Source organism: Ruditapes philippinarum, unplaced genomic scaffold (assembly GCF_026571515.1).
Source record: "Ruditapes philippinarum isolate M1 unplaced genomic scaffold, ASM2657151v2 ctg12310_1_1_1_1, whole genome shotgun sequence".
Classification (NCBI taxonomy): domain Eukaryota; kingdom Metazoa; phylum Mollusca; class Bivalvia; order Venerida; family Veneridae; genus Ruditapes; species Ruditapes philippinarum.
The window spans coordinates 1-15950 of record NW_026860294.1 but is presented as its reverse complement, the minus strand read 5'-3'; the positions used below and the strand labels follow the sequence as shown (position 1 = coordinate 15950).

The 15950-nt window shown below is 29.7% G+C and overlaps 1 protein-coding gene across 1 annotated transcript; it reads right to left on the bottom strand.

Moving 5' to 3' along the window:
• Positions 1 to 9220: 9220 nt before the first annotated feature.
• Positions 9221 to 14326, bottom strand: LOC132759573 (protein draper-like). The gene is made up of 6 exons (XM_060751383.1): positions 14229 to 14326; positions 12826 to 12888; positions 11222 to 12331; positions 10797 to 10923; positions 10498 to 10571; positions 9221 to 10033 (listed from the first exon to the last, which is right to left on the bottom strand). Exons 2-6 carry the CDS (start codon positions 12869 to 12871, stop codon positions 9900 to 9902), a joined length of 1491 nt encoding a protein of 496 aa, XP_060607366.1. The 5' UTR covers positions 12872 to 12888; positions 14229 to 14326; the 3' UTR covers positions 9221 to 9899.
• Positions 14327 to 15950: the final 1624 nt, after the last annotated feature.

The following is a 15950-nucleotide window of genomic DNA, read 5'->3' as shown; positions in this document are numbered from 1 at the left end:
TGTAGCATCTTCTGGTGCTGGTGTTGCTGTCATCATCCTACTGATAATTCTAGTAATTTGCCTTGTGAAACGACAAAGAAGGTTCGTTCTATATTATACTTGATTTAAGTTAATTTTTTGAAAGATATTTTTAATTGCATAAAATTAATCATGAGTTCTTTTATAAAGTTCACTGTCCGTTTAGAAGATTTTTTAAAGTTTTTTTAATGCTTTTAAATTGAAAGTCAATTAATAGAAACATGACCAGTATTGGAAAGAAATACCAGCTGAGTTTGCTGTTATTAGCAATTAAATGTATTTTAAGACATTTATGTATGCACCGCTCAAGCATTAAACATAATTTGGTTTTCAATTTACATCTCATTTCATATTTCAGAAGACAGTTATCAACTACTAGAAAATGTGTAGAAAATGAGTATGTACAGGATATGCAAAAGATAAATAAACAACATGACGCAGACGAATCAGGTCTGTTTACAGTATTATTTGATACATTTGTATAGTCGTGCATCATTCTAAAAATAAATGCATCTAATCTACTAATAAATAACATCATTACTAACAAATGCATGACGACACAGTCTAATTTAAATCAGTTCATTAATAACGCTTCGTTTTGTAGTCACCATTCGATCAGATACTCAGTATTTACTATTCATTCCTGAACGCAGAACAGTTTACATTATAACCGTTGGAAAACTAAACCCGTGTATGTGTGAAAAAGAATGGTGTTTTAGATAAATAACCATAGGTTAATTTTTTATTAACACATAATGATTTAATCTAATTCACAATACAAAGTCGATTCGAACTGAAAGACCGACACGCTGGTATAATCTAAAATATAAGAAAATCTAAACTTTAAGTCAAACTAAGTACAATACTACTTCATTTGTAAAATAATTCATGTAAAGTTAGCAACGTCTATTTTACTACATTTTACTCTTATTTCGTCTATTTCAGCTGATATTTACGCCCAGTCTTCCAAACCTATAGGGCAAGCTAGTGATGATGCTGCACATGGCGATGATAACAAGATACCTGCATTTGACAATGGTTTTACTATGGTTAACATAGGGACATCTGCCCATGAAAACAACAAGAGTTTTGAGGTATGTGACACTGCACTCGATAACAAATGTATCGAAATTTTAAGTGGCAACAATGACTATGCTGTGGTTAACAAAGGAAAGTCGGCTGCGAAGAAAAACGAAGGTATGGAGGAAATGTATGATACAACGCATGACAACAAAAAGAAGATACATCATTTAAATACTAATAATGAATACGCTGTACTCAGTTTAAGATCTGACAACGTCGCAGGATTTGGAAAAATAAAGGGAGCCGAAGCCGCTGAAGGAGACGATTTGTATGACACTGCAGAAGGGGGGAAACACAAAACTATGCCTCTTCCAAGCAATGATTATGCTGTGTTCAAGCGCAACAATGGTGATAAACATGAAGCTGTCAAACCAAATACACGAAACGACACAACAATTGGAGAAAAGAAAATGCGGCAAGTAAACAATGATTATGAATTTGAATGCGTAGACAGCGAATAATCATTGACAAATACAGTATGAAGTACAATGAAAAGTTATTTTGATCACTCTAATGATACGAATCAAATTTGATTTTAGGCAACATTAAACTAAATAATGCTTAGATTTAGAGGTTAATATTGCTCAAAAAGAGGATCAAGTATTTAATTGTGAATAATTCAGAACATCCATGAATAAATCTATGATTGATAATTTTTCTATCTTTAGTGAAGTAATATTTTTATTGAATGTATAAATTGCAAAAGAACACAAAATATAAGTAAATCAAGGTTTTTGATTATATATTTATAAAGGTTTCAATAAATGAACCTAAGGTATACTTGTACAAATACATATACAAACAATAAGACTGATATGTTCAATAGAATATCAAAAGAAACTTAGTAATGGCAATAAAATAGAGAAAATAAGAATCCCTAAAGAAAGCCAAACACGACAAAATTGAAAATGTTGCAGGCTCATCAAATCATCTTGTTAAATTTAATTTTGTTCAAGTTTGTATGTATAAAAACTGATCTTCAAGCTTATGCTACGTAACGAGAAACTAATATCACATTTCGTTTTGAGCATTTTATTTGTTTATACATTTTCTTAGTTTTTGATAAATGTTTGATATATAATATAGTTGGTTCATTCTAAAAACATCCACACCCTTCCTGCTACAAGTGCACGTTACAATGGATCCACATGCACGTTTTAATGGATCTGGTGTTAGGTTTTAGTCTACTACAACCATATAACGAGTAAAGTGCATGTTATCAAAGGTAAACATGTGGACATATATGCTACGTTTGCTTACCACTTATGAGAATTTATCTAAGGAACAGTGAATTCTACAATCGTTTTCGGACGCATATTTACGTGGTGCTTATGTGATGTTACTTAGTCAGGATAAGTAGTGCAACATTATTGTATAACATTTGTTGCTTTATTATGAAAGTAAAAGAGTATTTTTCCACATGTTATGGTTATAAAACAGGGTCTTTATCTTCGATTTGTTAATAACAATATGTCCTTTATTCAATTTGATATGAGATTATACAAATATAACATTTTAATCAACATGTTTTTAATGTTTTTCTAATTATGTCTTATTATGTATAAATTATTGTAAGAATAAATTAGTTTTGTAGTTCATGTAGTTAATTATTTAACATAAAAATTTACATCTATTTAAGAATGATTTACTTAATCACACCCCATTAGTTGTTTGTGTTCTTTAAACAAACATGTCAGCAGTTTCTTTCGAAAAAGGCATCTCTATTGTTCAGCGGGTAAACTAACATTAAAAAAATCATCTGTTGCCACAAACATCATTTTCAATACTATTGAAACACTGTCTTCAGTTTCAGTTGCGGATAAGTTGCGGATAAGCATCCGTATTGTTAAATAGTAAACTATCTCAACTACTACAAGCTATTTCTGTGATAAATATCATTATCAGAATCAGAAGCTTATTAAAATTTAGTGTTCACATAAACAGCTTCTGGTGGTGATATCTGCTGATTTGTAGAGATCTGACTGTATGATATCTCGTCACGTGAATTAAAATCTTCATATGCAACAGAAGAGCCGTCTTCATGTGTGATATCTGTATGAAATATAAAGAATATTTTATTCGTTTTTAATATATGACGTCATCTTTATCACGCAACTTATTTGTAAAGGGCGTCTTTACGTTATTTCTTAGCACCCGAATTAGGGTATATGATCAAATTAATTTATTGTCTCATTTAATTATTTATATGTAAGAATGACTTTAAAGATGCTATCCCATGGAAATAAACAAAAGTTTCATATTTTAAAATGAGTGAAAAACCATGTCTCAATTATATTCCTGAGTTTTATTTTAATTTAGATAAACAAAACGTTTTAATGAGTTTGTAATATACCACTGATATTATATTTACCAGGAGCTAAATTGTTTTCTTTTTTTCTTTTTTTTTCCAAAACTAAAAAAAAATTAAAAAATGGAAATATTTAAAAAAAAAGGCTTGTAGCAAAAAAAGATCTCAAAATTTTTTTTTAAGAATATAAAATGAAATTTATTATGAAGAGAAAAAAACCCATAACTGCAAAACAATAGCGGGCACTTTTAAAAATTTAAATACAAATTTGAAAAAAAAAATATAAAATTTATGTTACAAAACCTTCGCCTCAATGTAATTAAAGCAAACAAAGTTGTCATTGCAAACAATACCACCAGCGAGAAATGATCCAACTATAGAGCCTATCAGTGTCCCCACGCTAAAGCCTTCTTTGGTCTGTTATCATTTCTGATACATTTTTTTTGTGCAACAACCATAGTCACATAGTCTAATTGATTTACGATACACATCTGGCAATTCACATCTTTATCACGACATAATTTAGAACAATCAACACCGGTACTTTTCATCGTTACATGCAATGTTGCAAAAGTCTCCGAAAAAACCTGGTTTTACACTCAAGACAGCGTCATCAGCAAAGGAACAGTTTCCTTTACAACCAATCGGACAGGTATTTGTACATGTTTCTCCATAAAAGCCTGATTTACATTTTGTACAATTTGTTTCGAAAAGCATGCTGAACAATTTTCTGTGCAATTCAAATCAACAAAAGGGTCCGTATAATCCAGGCAAGCACATGTCACATTTATCTCCGACAAAATTAGATTTGCATCCCCCAGTACAGTGTCCATTAACTTTATTACATCTTCCATCGACACAACCAACAGAACATCTATACTGACAATATGATCCGTGATAAACCGTGTGTTGACACCATGAACATTCTGTTTCTTTTATACAAGAGCCACAGTTACTAGGGCATGTTTTATTACATTCATCACCATACTTATTTCCTGAACAAACATCACATTTACCTGTGACAAAATTAGCCGATTTACAAGAACATTCTCCTGATGAAACTGAGCATGTATTGTTAACACAACCTTTCCCACATAGTAAATTACATTTGTTGGTATAATAACCAGGTCGACATTCTGAACATTCATTAACATTAACACAGTTTCTGCAGTTTTCGAGACACATCTCTGTGCATTTCTCGCCATAATAACCAGCTTTACATCCACCTATACAAATTGTATTTGAATCACAAGACAGCTGTCCATTTTTGCAGCATTCGCACTTTGAGCACGCCTGCACCGATAATCCTACAACATTATATTTCTGGTTGAGATGTAACTTACAAAGTATGAAACTATTATTTTCCTGGATAACGGTTTTTTAATTCCATAAATATATAAATTATAACACTTTAAATGGTTGAACTATTATACTTTATTTATTTAAATAATCTGTTTATATATCCACAAATAATATTTTGATTTTGAAAAAAAATCGTTCCGAATTACCTGTATAAAAATACGTTTGTTCCCTTACTGATTTCACGGAATCATTGCTAAACCGTTAATCTACGGTATTTACTACTTGATAATCAGTGGGTATACAATATAAATGAGTTTTAAATAACAGGAAAATTATCTGTTACAACCTTTTTTAAGAAACGACTTTAAAATTTATTAAAAATGATTGAAATGTTTAAAGATTTTATATAAAAAATATTCAAAAGTTATGATAAATGTATACCCTTTAAATTGTTTGACTTCAAATGCTCAACATTCTTTAAAAAATATGCTACAATTTTCTTTATATTGAATGCATCTTATTAGCACTTTTACCTAACATGTATTAAGAGTACTTGTTTTTACATATTTAATTATCTTACCAATCTGAAATACTGTAAACAGAAACAGCAGGACCAGCCTCGTCATGATTTTACAACGGATATAAACTGTAAATAAATCGTTTGTGCGTTCTTTAGGGATTCATTATTCTCATTATTCTAAGATGATTAAAAAACTTGTACTGTGCTTACACCCGTTTTAAGTAATGTGTCTACACCCGTTTTAAGTAATGTGATCTCTCAAATAGATTTTTTTAATAGTAGTAATTAAAATTTAAATATTACTTTCAACTACATAAGGATAAGGATAAATATAGCTTTGAAATATGCTCATTTAAATTCACAATTATAGATAGATAAAAAAGAAAAAATGCCTGTTTTAAAGTTAAATTTATCTTTCCTTTTAACTTTATACAAAAGGTAGTGAATTTGTTGTCATGTTGTCACGGTATAAGTTATGGACTTTAAATAAAAGATTAAAACAAAATTAATACAGCAGGTAATACCTGCGATAGGAATAAAGTATTTTGCAGAATTTCATTGTGTTCCAAAAGTTTTTTATCTATATAGTTACAATATATCTAAACTTCAGAGTAATATGAATATCAGATAGACACAATCAAAATTTGCATTTAAATATTATTTTTGCTAACAATAAAAGTAAGAATAAATAAACAGTAAGCAACAGGTGGTTTTGAAATACTCAAATCAATATTGCTTCACAAATGATGAGCACAATTTGAATGAAAGACATCCTTAATACAAATACATTTCGAATATTGTAAATAAAAGTATACCATTTGACACGTATTGCGTGATGGAAAATGACATGTTATTTCATCAGACTTTTTTAGAATAATTTATAATAGCTCAATATATCAATGCTTTTAATATAGAAGCGCCTGTGTTATGGCGATAATCCGGCTACATAAACAGGTATGGCGATTAGAATATTTACCTTGGAAGTGCACATAAATGTCCAGACAAATCCGTTAAAATAATGAATACTAGGTATCAATACATTCCGCTTGATAAAAAAGATAAAAGAGCAAATGATTTGAGTAAACCCGACGATTTTAAACCATGAAGCGTGTGATTTTTTTATAAATAAAAACTTCACTTCCTTTTGCATTTATTTATAAAACTTGACCTTATTTTTTACATCTTCAGTCTTCCGTTAAAGTATCAATGTCGAATTAAACTTAAATTCATTATGTTCAAGAGAGAGTTTTCAATCATAAACCATAATTATTTATTCAAACTGATATTTTATATTGTCAAATTGTGCTTGTTCATCACGTATATATTTAAAAAAAATGACTAAAATAATGATAATTGACCAATATTTGAAATTGAAAAATGTTTTTGATAAACAACGAAAAACTACAAAAGTCCCACACATTTTGTCTATGAAATACTACCTATAATTTCCGAAAGATACGTATTTATAGAATTTCCATGAGTCACATTTACTTAAGTTTTCATGTGAAGGAACGTTTACAATATGTTTATTTTAATATGTTAATTTATCAAGGGTTATTAATGTTACATGTGGAAACAAATATACAGAAATCAGTTTATTTAATGCTCTTTTACCTGTATATTCACCATTTAAAATTGGATGAGCATAATGTTACTTTAAAGGTTGAAACTATAACCAACGAGATACGGATAAGAAGGATAAGACCGAATAGTGTAAGGATCATCCTTATTCCAGATTATTTTCTCACACCGAGACTGCAATTTTTATGTAATTTTGTTGTGATTAATGCTTCCGAGGGAACACTCTTGCCAAGATTCTTATGCTTCACAACAGCAGGTTCCGCAGCTGTAGGAAATTGCCCCGTTCTTCACTTATGTGTTGTTATATTTGTCTGGTCCTTCATGATAATTGATTCCAGCACTTTTAAGTGTTAAAAATAGAGTACCGCTTGTACCGCTCAAGCCGATGCTCAAGCCGAGTGTGTGAGCAATGTTGCATTTATTTCATTGTCCCACATTTTTAAGACTAAATCAAACCGAGTCTGCAATTTTCATGCAATTTTGTTGTGATTAATGCTTCCGAGGGATCACTCTTTTCCAGATTCATAACAACAGATGTCTGGTCTGTTATTATTATTGATTGTGTTGCAGATTAAAACCTACTTAATCGACGCTTTAGATCGTGATTAGTTTAGTTGTTACTAATGTACTTTAGTTCGATTGTGTTGGAAGCTATAAGCATATTAAACACTCTCAAATCAGTTCCTGGAACCAACCAGCATTAAGCAATAACAGTAGTTTCTTACTAATCTTACTTACGGAAATAAAGGTTGCCCCTGACGAAGTTTGAACACACACACGTCTAGCAATCCTTAGAATACTTGTTGTGTTTAATATTGTACATTCAATCATTTCTCCAATAAAACAAACAAATTAAACCTAACATTTTATATCTTTGAAACTTAATCTTCTTTGCTCCCAGTGGATCTTCCCTTTTCCATATTTTTAGAATCTTACAGTTTTACTCAATTAGACATGTATATTCTGTTAGATTTAGACCAACCAAGGAGACAGCCAAGAAATCGTGACATTTGATTATGAATGACAAACAACATACATTTTTGTTACATCAAAATGCAAACAATATCGATACATACGTCATAAATGCAATTACTGTATTCATAAAATACCTTTCTCAATTAATTACTATTTTGTTTCGTATTTATCACATTTTGCTTTTTAACATATATGGTAAATGAAATGTTAAACAATCAAAGAGCTTGAAAATTAAATCACTGTGGGTCATTGGACGTAATGCAAAAAAAAGATTCGTATACTAGGTGTAATTCTATAAAGATATTATAGAACTTGTTGTTAAATTCTACAAACATCATTCGACGCAAGTCTCATTTGCGAGTGAATTACATATCGATGATTTTTTATATAATTATATAATGGTTTAGATTTGACAGTATAGTTGCGATACGTATAAAATACGGCTTTGAATATAGTTACATGATAGTCACCCATGTTTGAGTAGTAAAGGTCCTTGAGTTTAAACATGTTTCCACTTACCGCTGCTGGTTTAGATTATCTCATGTGTGCAAGCTATCAAGCTAGTTTACTGAGAAGCCCGTTTGAGCATAAATAATGGGCCGTAAAAGATGTTTGACCTTAAAGAGTTGTGATCTGAATAATGAATGCAAATTCATATTATATCAACAGTACCTAAATACATAGGCAGAAGTATTATTTCCCACTTTTATCGTACACTATATTCAATATCTAATTTTTACTTAATATTCTAAAATGTTTAACTGGTAAAGAGAAAAAAATGTCATTTTTAAAAATTGTCATTTTCACAAATATTATTTTATGCAGAAGATATTTTAAAAAAAAACTGAATTATTTAATATTTGCAGTCATGCTGATTTAGGTTTTGATCATGAATTAAAGATAAACCTTTCAAAATATAGATGCATAGTTGCATACAGCCATTTAGAGAAAGAAGTATTTTTTCTGCTGAAATTAACAATAGCTATAATAACATATAACATGTAAATTAAAACTTATGAAATTATTATAAAACACATCTACTTTTATAAAACCTAACATAGATAAAGCAATTCTATTTATAACTCTCTAAAAATAACTGTTTTCGGCTGTGCTAAATACTTACAAAAAGTAATATCTAGTTTAGTTTTACTTTGATTGTATATGTAGTTTTACCTTTCTATAGTGGTCTAATGATTTATACTGACATTTGTCCAATTTAAAATAACAATGAACGCTTCAATGAATAAGATGCAACTTTATTTAAAATATGTTCATGTCTTGTCAAGGGTTACTTACAATGTTAACATTAGTAATATGACAGTATGATATTAACTCTTCTCATGTCAAAGAACGTCTTCAAGCGTCTGTATAGCGATTAAATGCTGCTTCAGTTGCAACTTATAACATCTGATTCACTCTATACACGAGTATGAATTTAAACATACTGACTTTGTTGCTGACTTTTGCTTCAAAAATGGCACTATAAATTGTTGGTTTTTAAGTATTTAAATATGGTTGGTTTGTAAATAGAAACGAAACATTTCAGCAATTTCTTAGAATTGAATTGTGTTTGATCCTACATTAAGATTGTTTAATAAATGGTTTCCGTGTATTAACATCTACAGAAGCACAATGATGGAAATCCGATGATAATACACAAAAAATATTTTTGCATAAAAGTAAACTTCTAAATCGTTAAATCCGGGATTCTTTATCTGCATTTTGTATATAGAAATGATTCAATTTGGGGCCGTCATTTCATTATGCTGTTTTTAACCAGCCGCCCGCATAAAGCATATTAAAATGTGCAACATCAGGGCGTGGTCCGTGTTTTTTTAAAAGACGTTAATTTATACCTGCGTGTGCATTTGTATGCAAGGATAGTTCGTATTAAATTGGAAAATATACATCATTATTGTAAAATGTTCACTTTTGCAATGGAAGTAAACATATTTGTTTCTAACGCTTAATTGTGATAAAACTGGACTTTTAATTCGTTAATAAACATCCTTTTCTATCTTCTTCAGTAAAATACAAGCATATATCTTATAAAATGTTTTAATAAAAGTGTCTTGTCTGTAAGAGTTTGTTACGATTAAAGTTACTAGTTTATTATGAACTATAGTTAACATAATCAGTTGCTGGTGGTGTTTCCTGCTGACTTGTAGTTATCTGACTGTATAGTCTCTCGTCACGTGATTTCAAATCCTCGTAAGTAACAGGGGAGTCATTCTCATGTGTGTCGTCTGTACAAAAAATAAATAGTCATAATTAAAAATAAAGTATCTCATTATACCTTTTGGGGATGAGGTAGGCTTCTTTTTTCTGTCCCATTCTATCTTAGGAACTTGTAGAGATATTTAGTATATGGAAATTATTTATTTAAGATTTAAGTATTCCCCGTTGCAAAAGACACATATAAAGAGATTAAATATTGCTCGTTAAATAGGCGTAATAAAATGATAATAACATTGAAATGCTTATGTAAAATCAGTTAAATTTCTAACACTAGGTGTGCAATAATTTGATTATTTATTTTCACTCATGTAAATGCTTGCATCTAGAAATATGCATGTTTGAACTAAGGAACTTTGTTTTAAGATTTTTACTTAAACAACGATTTTCATCAAATGATATTAGATCAATAAAAACATTCTTATCTTGATATGAAAAAAGATGGCGTTAATGAAAAGAATGTTAAGAGAATTACCGTTAGAACGAATTCCACAAGGTCCTATTGTGTTTACATGTCCGTGTACATCTAATTGTTTAGTTTGTATATTCCTAAAAATATTGAAGGAAATGTACATTCTTAACTAAATTTCATTTAGTTATATTTAGCAGTCAATTTTACCAGGTATTCGTTACCTTAAATCCAGATTTTGGATAAATTACATTAGGTGTATGTACAGATGTATGAACGATTCCCTATATCTTCTTATCTGAGATAGTTTAAATAAAACACGACAGTATTTATTATCAAACTTTGTAAATAATAAAGTTACAGACCTCCGCCTCCTTATAATGATGGTAATCAAAGAGGCAATTCCAACAACAATACCACCAGCTAGAAATGTCCCTATTGTAGATCCTATCAGTGTACTTCTAGTATAATATCCCTCTAAATCCGGTATAACTAATGAAAAAGAATATTTATAATTTACATATTAATTTTGTCGAAAATTGTAACTGTTTTTGTAGCTTTTTGAAAATGAGTTTTTAAATAAACAAGTAATTAGATGTGTAGCAAATTGTTAAAAAACTAAAGGTTTACTTCTTCTATACGACATTATATTCACAAGGAGTAAAAATTAAATCATTTCTTCAAATGAACACAAGAACAATAGCCTTTTGTCAACAGTTATATTGTTTTAAATATTGTTTGTTGGGATAACATTTTATGGAATTGCTACTGCTTTGCAAGACTGACTTACTTTCAGCACATTTAGGTCCTTTAAATCCATCTATACAGCCATATGAACATTCCGCTGTTGTTTGGTTGCAGGTTGTATTTACACATTGGCTACTGCATATGTTGTCACATCTTTCGCCATGGAAACCATATTTACAGCCAAATAAACAATGACCTTTTGTACCATCACATCTACGTTTGCCGGTATAAGATATGCATGAAGTAGAACATGAATCAACACAAAACAATCCGTAAAAATTCATTTCACATCCTTCTAAACAATGTCCCGTTTTTAAGTCACAGCTTTTATTGTTACAAGTATCACTGCATTGTTTCTCACAATATTCACCATATTTTATAACCGAGTTGCATCCGTGTATACACCTCCCGGTATCTGTTGCACAAACGCGGTATATGTCGGTTATATTGCAACTTTGACCATTGGAAACTGAACAGGTTCCATTACAACCCGATGGACACGCATTCGCACATTTTTCCCCGTAAAAACCTGGATTACATTCGGTACAATTTGTTTCCGATAAACAAGAAAAACAATTGTTACTGCAGTTTTGATCACAAAAGGGGCCGAATACTCCAGGTGAGCATTTGTCACATTTACCTCCGGAAAAACCAGATTTGCAACCTTCAATACAATGTCCAGTACTTTTAATACATCTCCCTTGGTCACAGCCAAGTGAACATCTGTGTTGACAATATGATCCGTAATAAACCGTGTTTTTACACCATAAACATTCTGTATCTGATATGCAAGTTCCACAGTTACTGGGACATGTATTGTTACATTCATCTCCATACCTTAAACCTGCACAAGCATCACATTTACCTTTTGTAAAATATGACGATTTACATGGACATTCTCCTGATACAAGCAGACATGTATTGTTGACACAACCTTTCCCACATGGTATACTACATTTGTTGTTATAATAACCAGGTGTACATTCGGTACATTCATTACCATTGACACAAGTTTCACAATTTCCTTGACACTCCTCTGTGCATTTTGCACCATAATAACCGTCAATACAACCATTGATACAATTCTTGTTGGACTCACAAGTAAAGCTTCCTTTACAACATGCACATTCTGCACATGCCTGTATTGTTAATCCTAAGAAATTAATATAAAGTTAAGATCGACATATTTCAATATACCTGTAATTGATATAAAGTTATTCTACATTCAAAACCGTTGACACAACTAATTTAGTTTTCTAGACACACCTCGGTGTATTTGAACCACAATAGCCAGATATACATTCATAGATACAACACTCCTTAGCATAACAAGAAATTGCTCAATTTTGCAACCTATATACTCAACAGGTCTGTGTTGATAAGTCTAAAACAAAATTAATTTGGTTTGCTTAGATAGTATAATATTCTACATTTTTGTTTATATTTTTAACGCATTAATTAATGCATTAATTAATAAAAACTGAGCATTATATTGTATAAATATTATAGAAATAGGTAGTTTTTTTACAATACATTAATTGATGAGATTTTTAAGATATGTAACGCAACTTATTTTACTTTTTTTATCAAATAGTTTTACAGTATACTGTTGTAAACTTGCATTTAAAAGAAAGAACAGCAGCTTACCAATCTGACACACTAAAACCAACATTACTGAGACCAAACTTGCCATGATGTCAACTGTGATACCTTTAAATAAAGCAGCTTATATGTATATATGCAGAATAAATGTATATATATAGGATAATTGTTGTTTTGTTTTTAGTGAATATGCTATCTGTCATACTGAGAAGCGAAAATTGAGGTCATTTCTCACATTGTTTCGAAAGAGTTATTTATACTTGATACCTATGTTATAATTCACACTACACTAAAAGTAAAAGCGAGAAAAAACTGTCTCGCTTTGATATAAGATACAGAGCATATTTACTGAAAACAAACACATTTTTATTTTAATTCTTTGCCTTATAAATGAAATCATAATGACTTTCTATTGTTTTTTTTCCAAACGCATAAGAAATGGACGCACGTAGATAATTGAAAAGCATACGCCTATGCTGCGAGAAATATGCTGCTGAGTGATACTCTATGAAGATATAATATTTATTTCACGCATAAAAAGTAAGCATAGAATTCATATAGCATATACACCACTACAATTTATTAAAAGGACAGTAACAATTAGCAAAACAAGAAATATTTACATGGTATTTAACAATATTTGAATATTCACCTCATTATCATACAAACAATTATATAGTGAGTTTCAACATTAATTTGACATTTTGTTAGTAATTCTAATAAAACTTATTCTATCTTTTCAATGGTATTACAGATTGCTAATTGTTTTAAGTATAATAAACATACGATTTTTTACCAAAACTAGTGAAACAGTTCATGCAAACATGTCATGTATTTGTTTTATTACCATGATCCTTTGATTAGATGGCAGGAAATCGTCAAGCCTTATTCCTTTGTTTTAAACTGAAAATTCGAAATAATGTGCCCCTTATAGCGGTTGCGTTCATATTATAACGTAATGCTTGATCACACACTATACATGTAGTGTATAACAAATGTCCCTTGTTCATAGTTATCAGAATAACCGTATATATTTCTATTAAACAATATTGACCTTAACCATTTATAGAGATAAATTAACATTAAAAGAATGAAAAAAATCATTAACTCATTCAAAGAGTATAAAATTATATAGATGAATCTGCTGTCATAAGTAAACCTTTTCTAGGAACAATTCAAAAATACCGTTATGAAAGAAAAATGTTTGGAATTCTCGGTAACTTTCAATTGCGCATGCCCGGTATCATGTTGTCCTTTTCTGTTTAAGCACAATATTCATGTGTGTTAAATAAAAAACTTTTTTATCCTTAAATCCTTTAGAAAATATACTTGTATCATAAGAATAAGGGAAAAACGTAATTTTAATTTTAATTATTACCTTTTTTTTATTAAATATTAAAAAAACAACTTTTGAGTAGAAGCTATATATCCTTTAAGAAAACACATACCTTGTGAAATTATATGCTCAATTCCGATAAATTGACAGTTACACGTAAGAATGAAATGGGTAGACTAGTTTAAGCTTTAAAAATGTAGATATTTACTTCCTTATCCACTCATGCGTTACGGGTAGTCAAAAAAAAAAATTTAAAAAAACTTTTTTAATTTACAAAAACGCAGGGTTAAAAAATTTAAATTTTCATTAAACATTTTTTATTCCCAAATGTACTATAATACGCGGTTTTTTGCAGTAGGCCTGACATTTAAAACAAAATTTTTTTTAACGGATTTACAAAAATTTTAATTTTTTTGATTTACATTTTCGGGTTTTTTATAAATTTTTTTTTAAAAAGGTGCCCTTTTTTTTAATTTCTTTTATTTTGGGTCCCGGTTTTGTTCCCAAAGCGTATGGTCACGAGTTATTTTTATAAAAAAGGAAAGTTTCTTTTTCAAAGGGGCCCCCCCTTCCCCAAAACCAAATCAAAGGGTAAATTTTTGAGATTTACCAAAATATATCTATGTCTTTGTTGTTGTTTTTTTTTAAAAATCCGACATACATATGATTAAACTAAAATTAATATCATTTGTGAAATAAATCAGAGAGATATATGTTTTGCTTGGATCCGACTGTACCTTTAACAATAGTGATACTTTATATCATTTACGAATAAAAAAATCTGAAAATCATTATAATATTTTAATTTAAATAAAATACACCGCAAAGTGTGATGTGGTGTATTTTATTTATGTTTTATTCCCATTTCTAATTGCCTTTTTAAGCTACGCTTACTTCATTTCGACTTAATATTATCCGAATACAATTTTTACTCTTGTGAATTAACGGTTTGTGATTTACTACACCTGTGGTATAAAGGTACGCTTTCCAATTTTGAACGAAATTACAAGATATATTTAAGGAAGTATGTTTTTTGCGGATTTTTTTCAACAAACTATTCCCATTTCAGAGCCCGGTAGTTTTTTTTTATTTTTGCAGATAAATAGAAAATTTTAAGGTTTGGAAAAAAGGGAAAAAAAACCACCCGGGGTTTATCCCAAGGTTTTAACCCCCCCGGTATACTACATTTTTCAATTTTTTTTTTTGTCAAAAATTTTCCCCATTTGAAATTTGTTAATTTTTCCATTTACTTAAAAAAATCCCCAGGGGTTCTGAAAAGAAATAAAAATTTTAAAAACGAAATATAAAATTGTAATTTTTTCGGAAAAATATCCTATTTTAGAATTTTTCTTCGTTTTTTAAAAAATTTTTAATTTTTTGTTTTTTAAAGGTGGGATGCTTTGGTTTTCCGGTTTGGAAAAAACCCGACATAGGGCATGTTGTTTAATGCCTTGTTCCTTGTAACACTTTTAAAAAAACGATGAAAAATATTGCATTAAATGTTACATAGGGTCTGTAATTAAATGGAAAAAACTGAACAGGGTCTTCGGTTATTTCAATTAAATTTGAATCATTAAAGCAGATCAGCCATTAATATGATTCTATAATATGATTCTTGCAACGCGGATGAATATTATTTTAATTGAAATTGCTCGTTATTTTCATAAACCTTCGGATTATTGTGATCGCCTAAATAAACATTTGCTTTTTAGACTTTCTGAAAAATAAAAGTAAGGATGTTTTTGATCTCTAGGACAGGGACATGATTATTTACATTAATGTTAAACAACTGTTTTACCGTGAACAAAATATCTCGAAATTAATCATGGATTTT

Excerpts from the sequence above, each read along its gene's own strand:
- LOC132759573 (XM_060751383.1), bottom strand. The coding sequence starts at position 12,871 with ATGGCAAGTTTGGTCTCAGTAATGTTGGTTTTAGTGTGTCAGATTG. Across the intron at positions 10,572-10,796 it reads ATCATTATAAGGAGGCGGAG|GAATATACAAACTAAACAAT; the intron begins GTCTGTAACTTT and ends CAATATTTTTAG. Across the intron at positions 10,034-10,497 it reads TTGTGGAATTCGTTCTAACG|ACGACACACATGAGAATGAC; the intron begins GTAATTCTCTTA and ends TTTTTTGTACAG.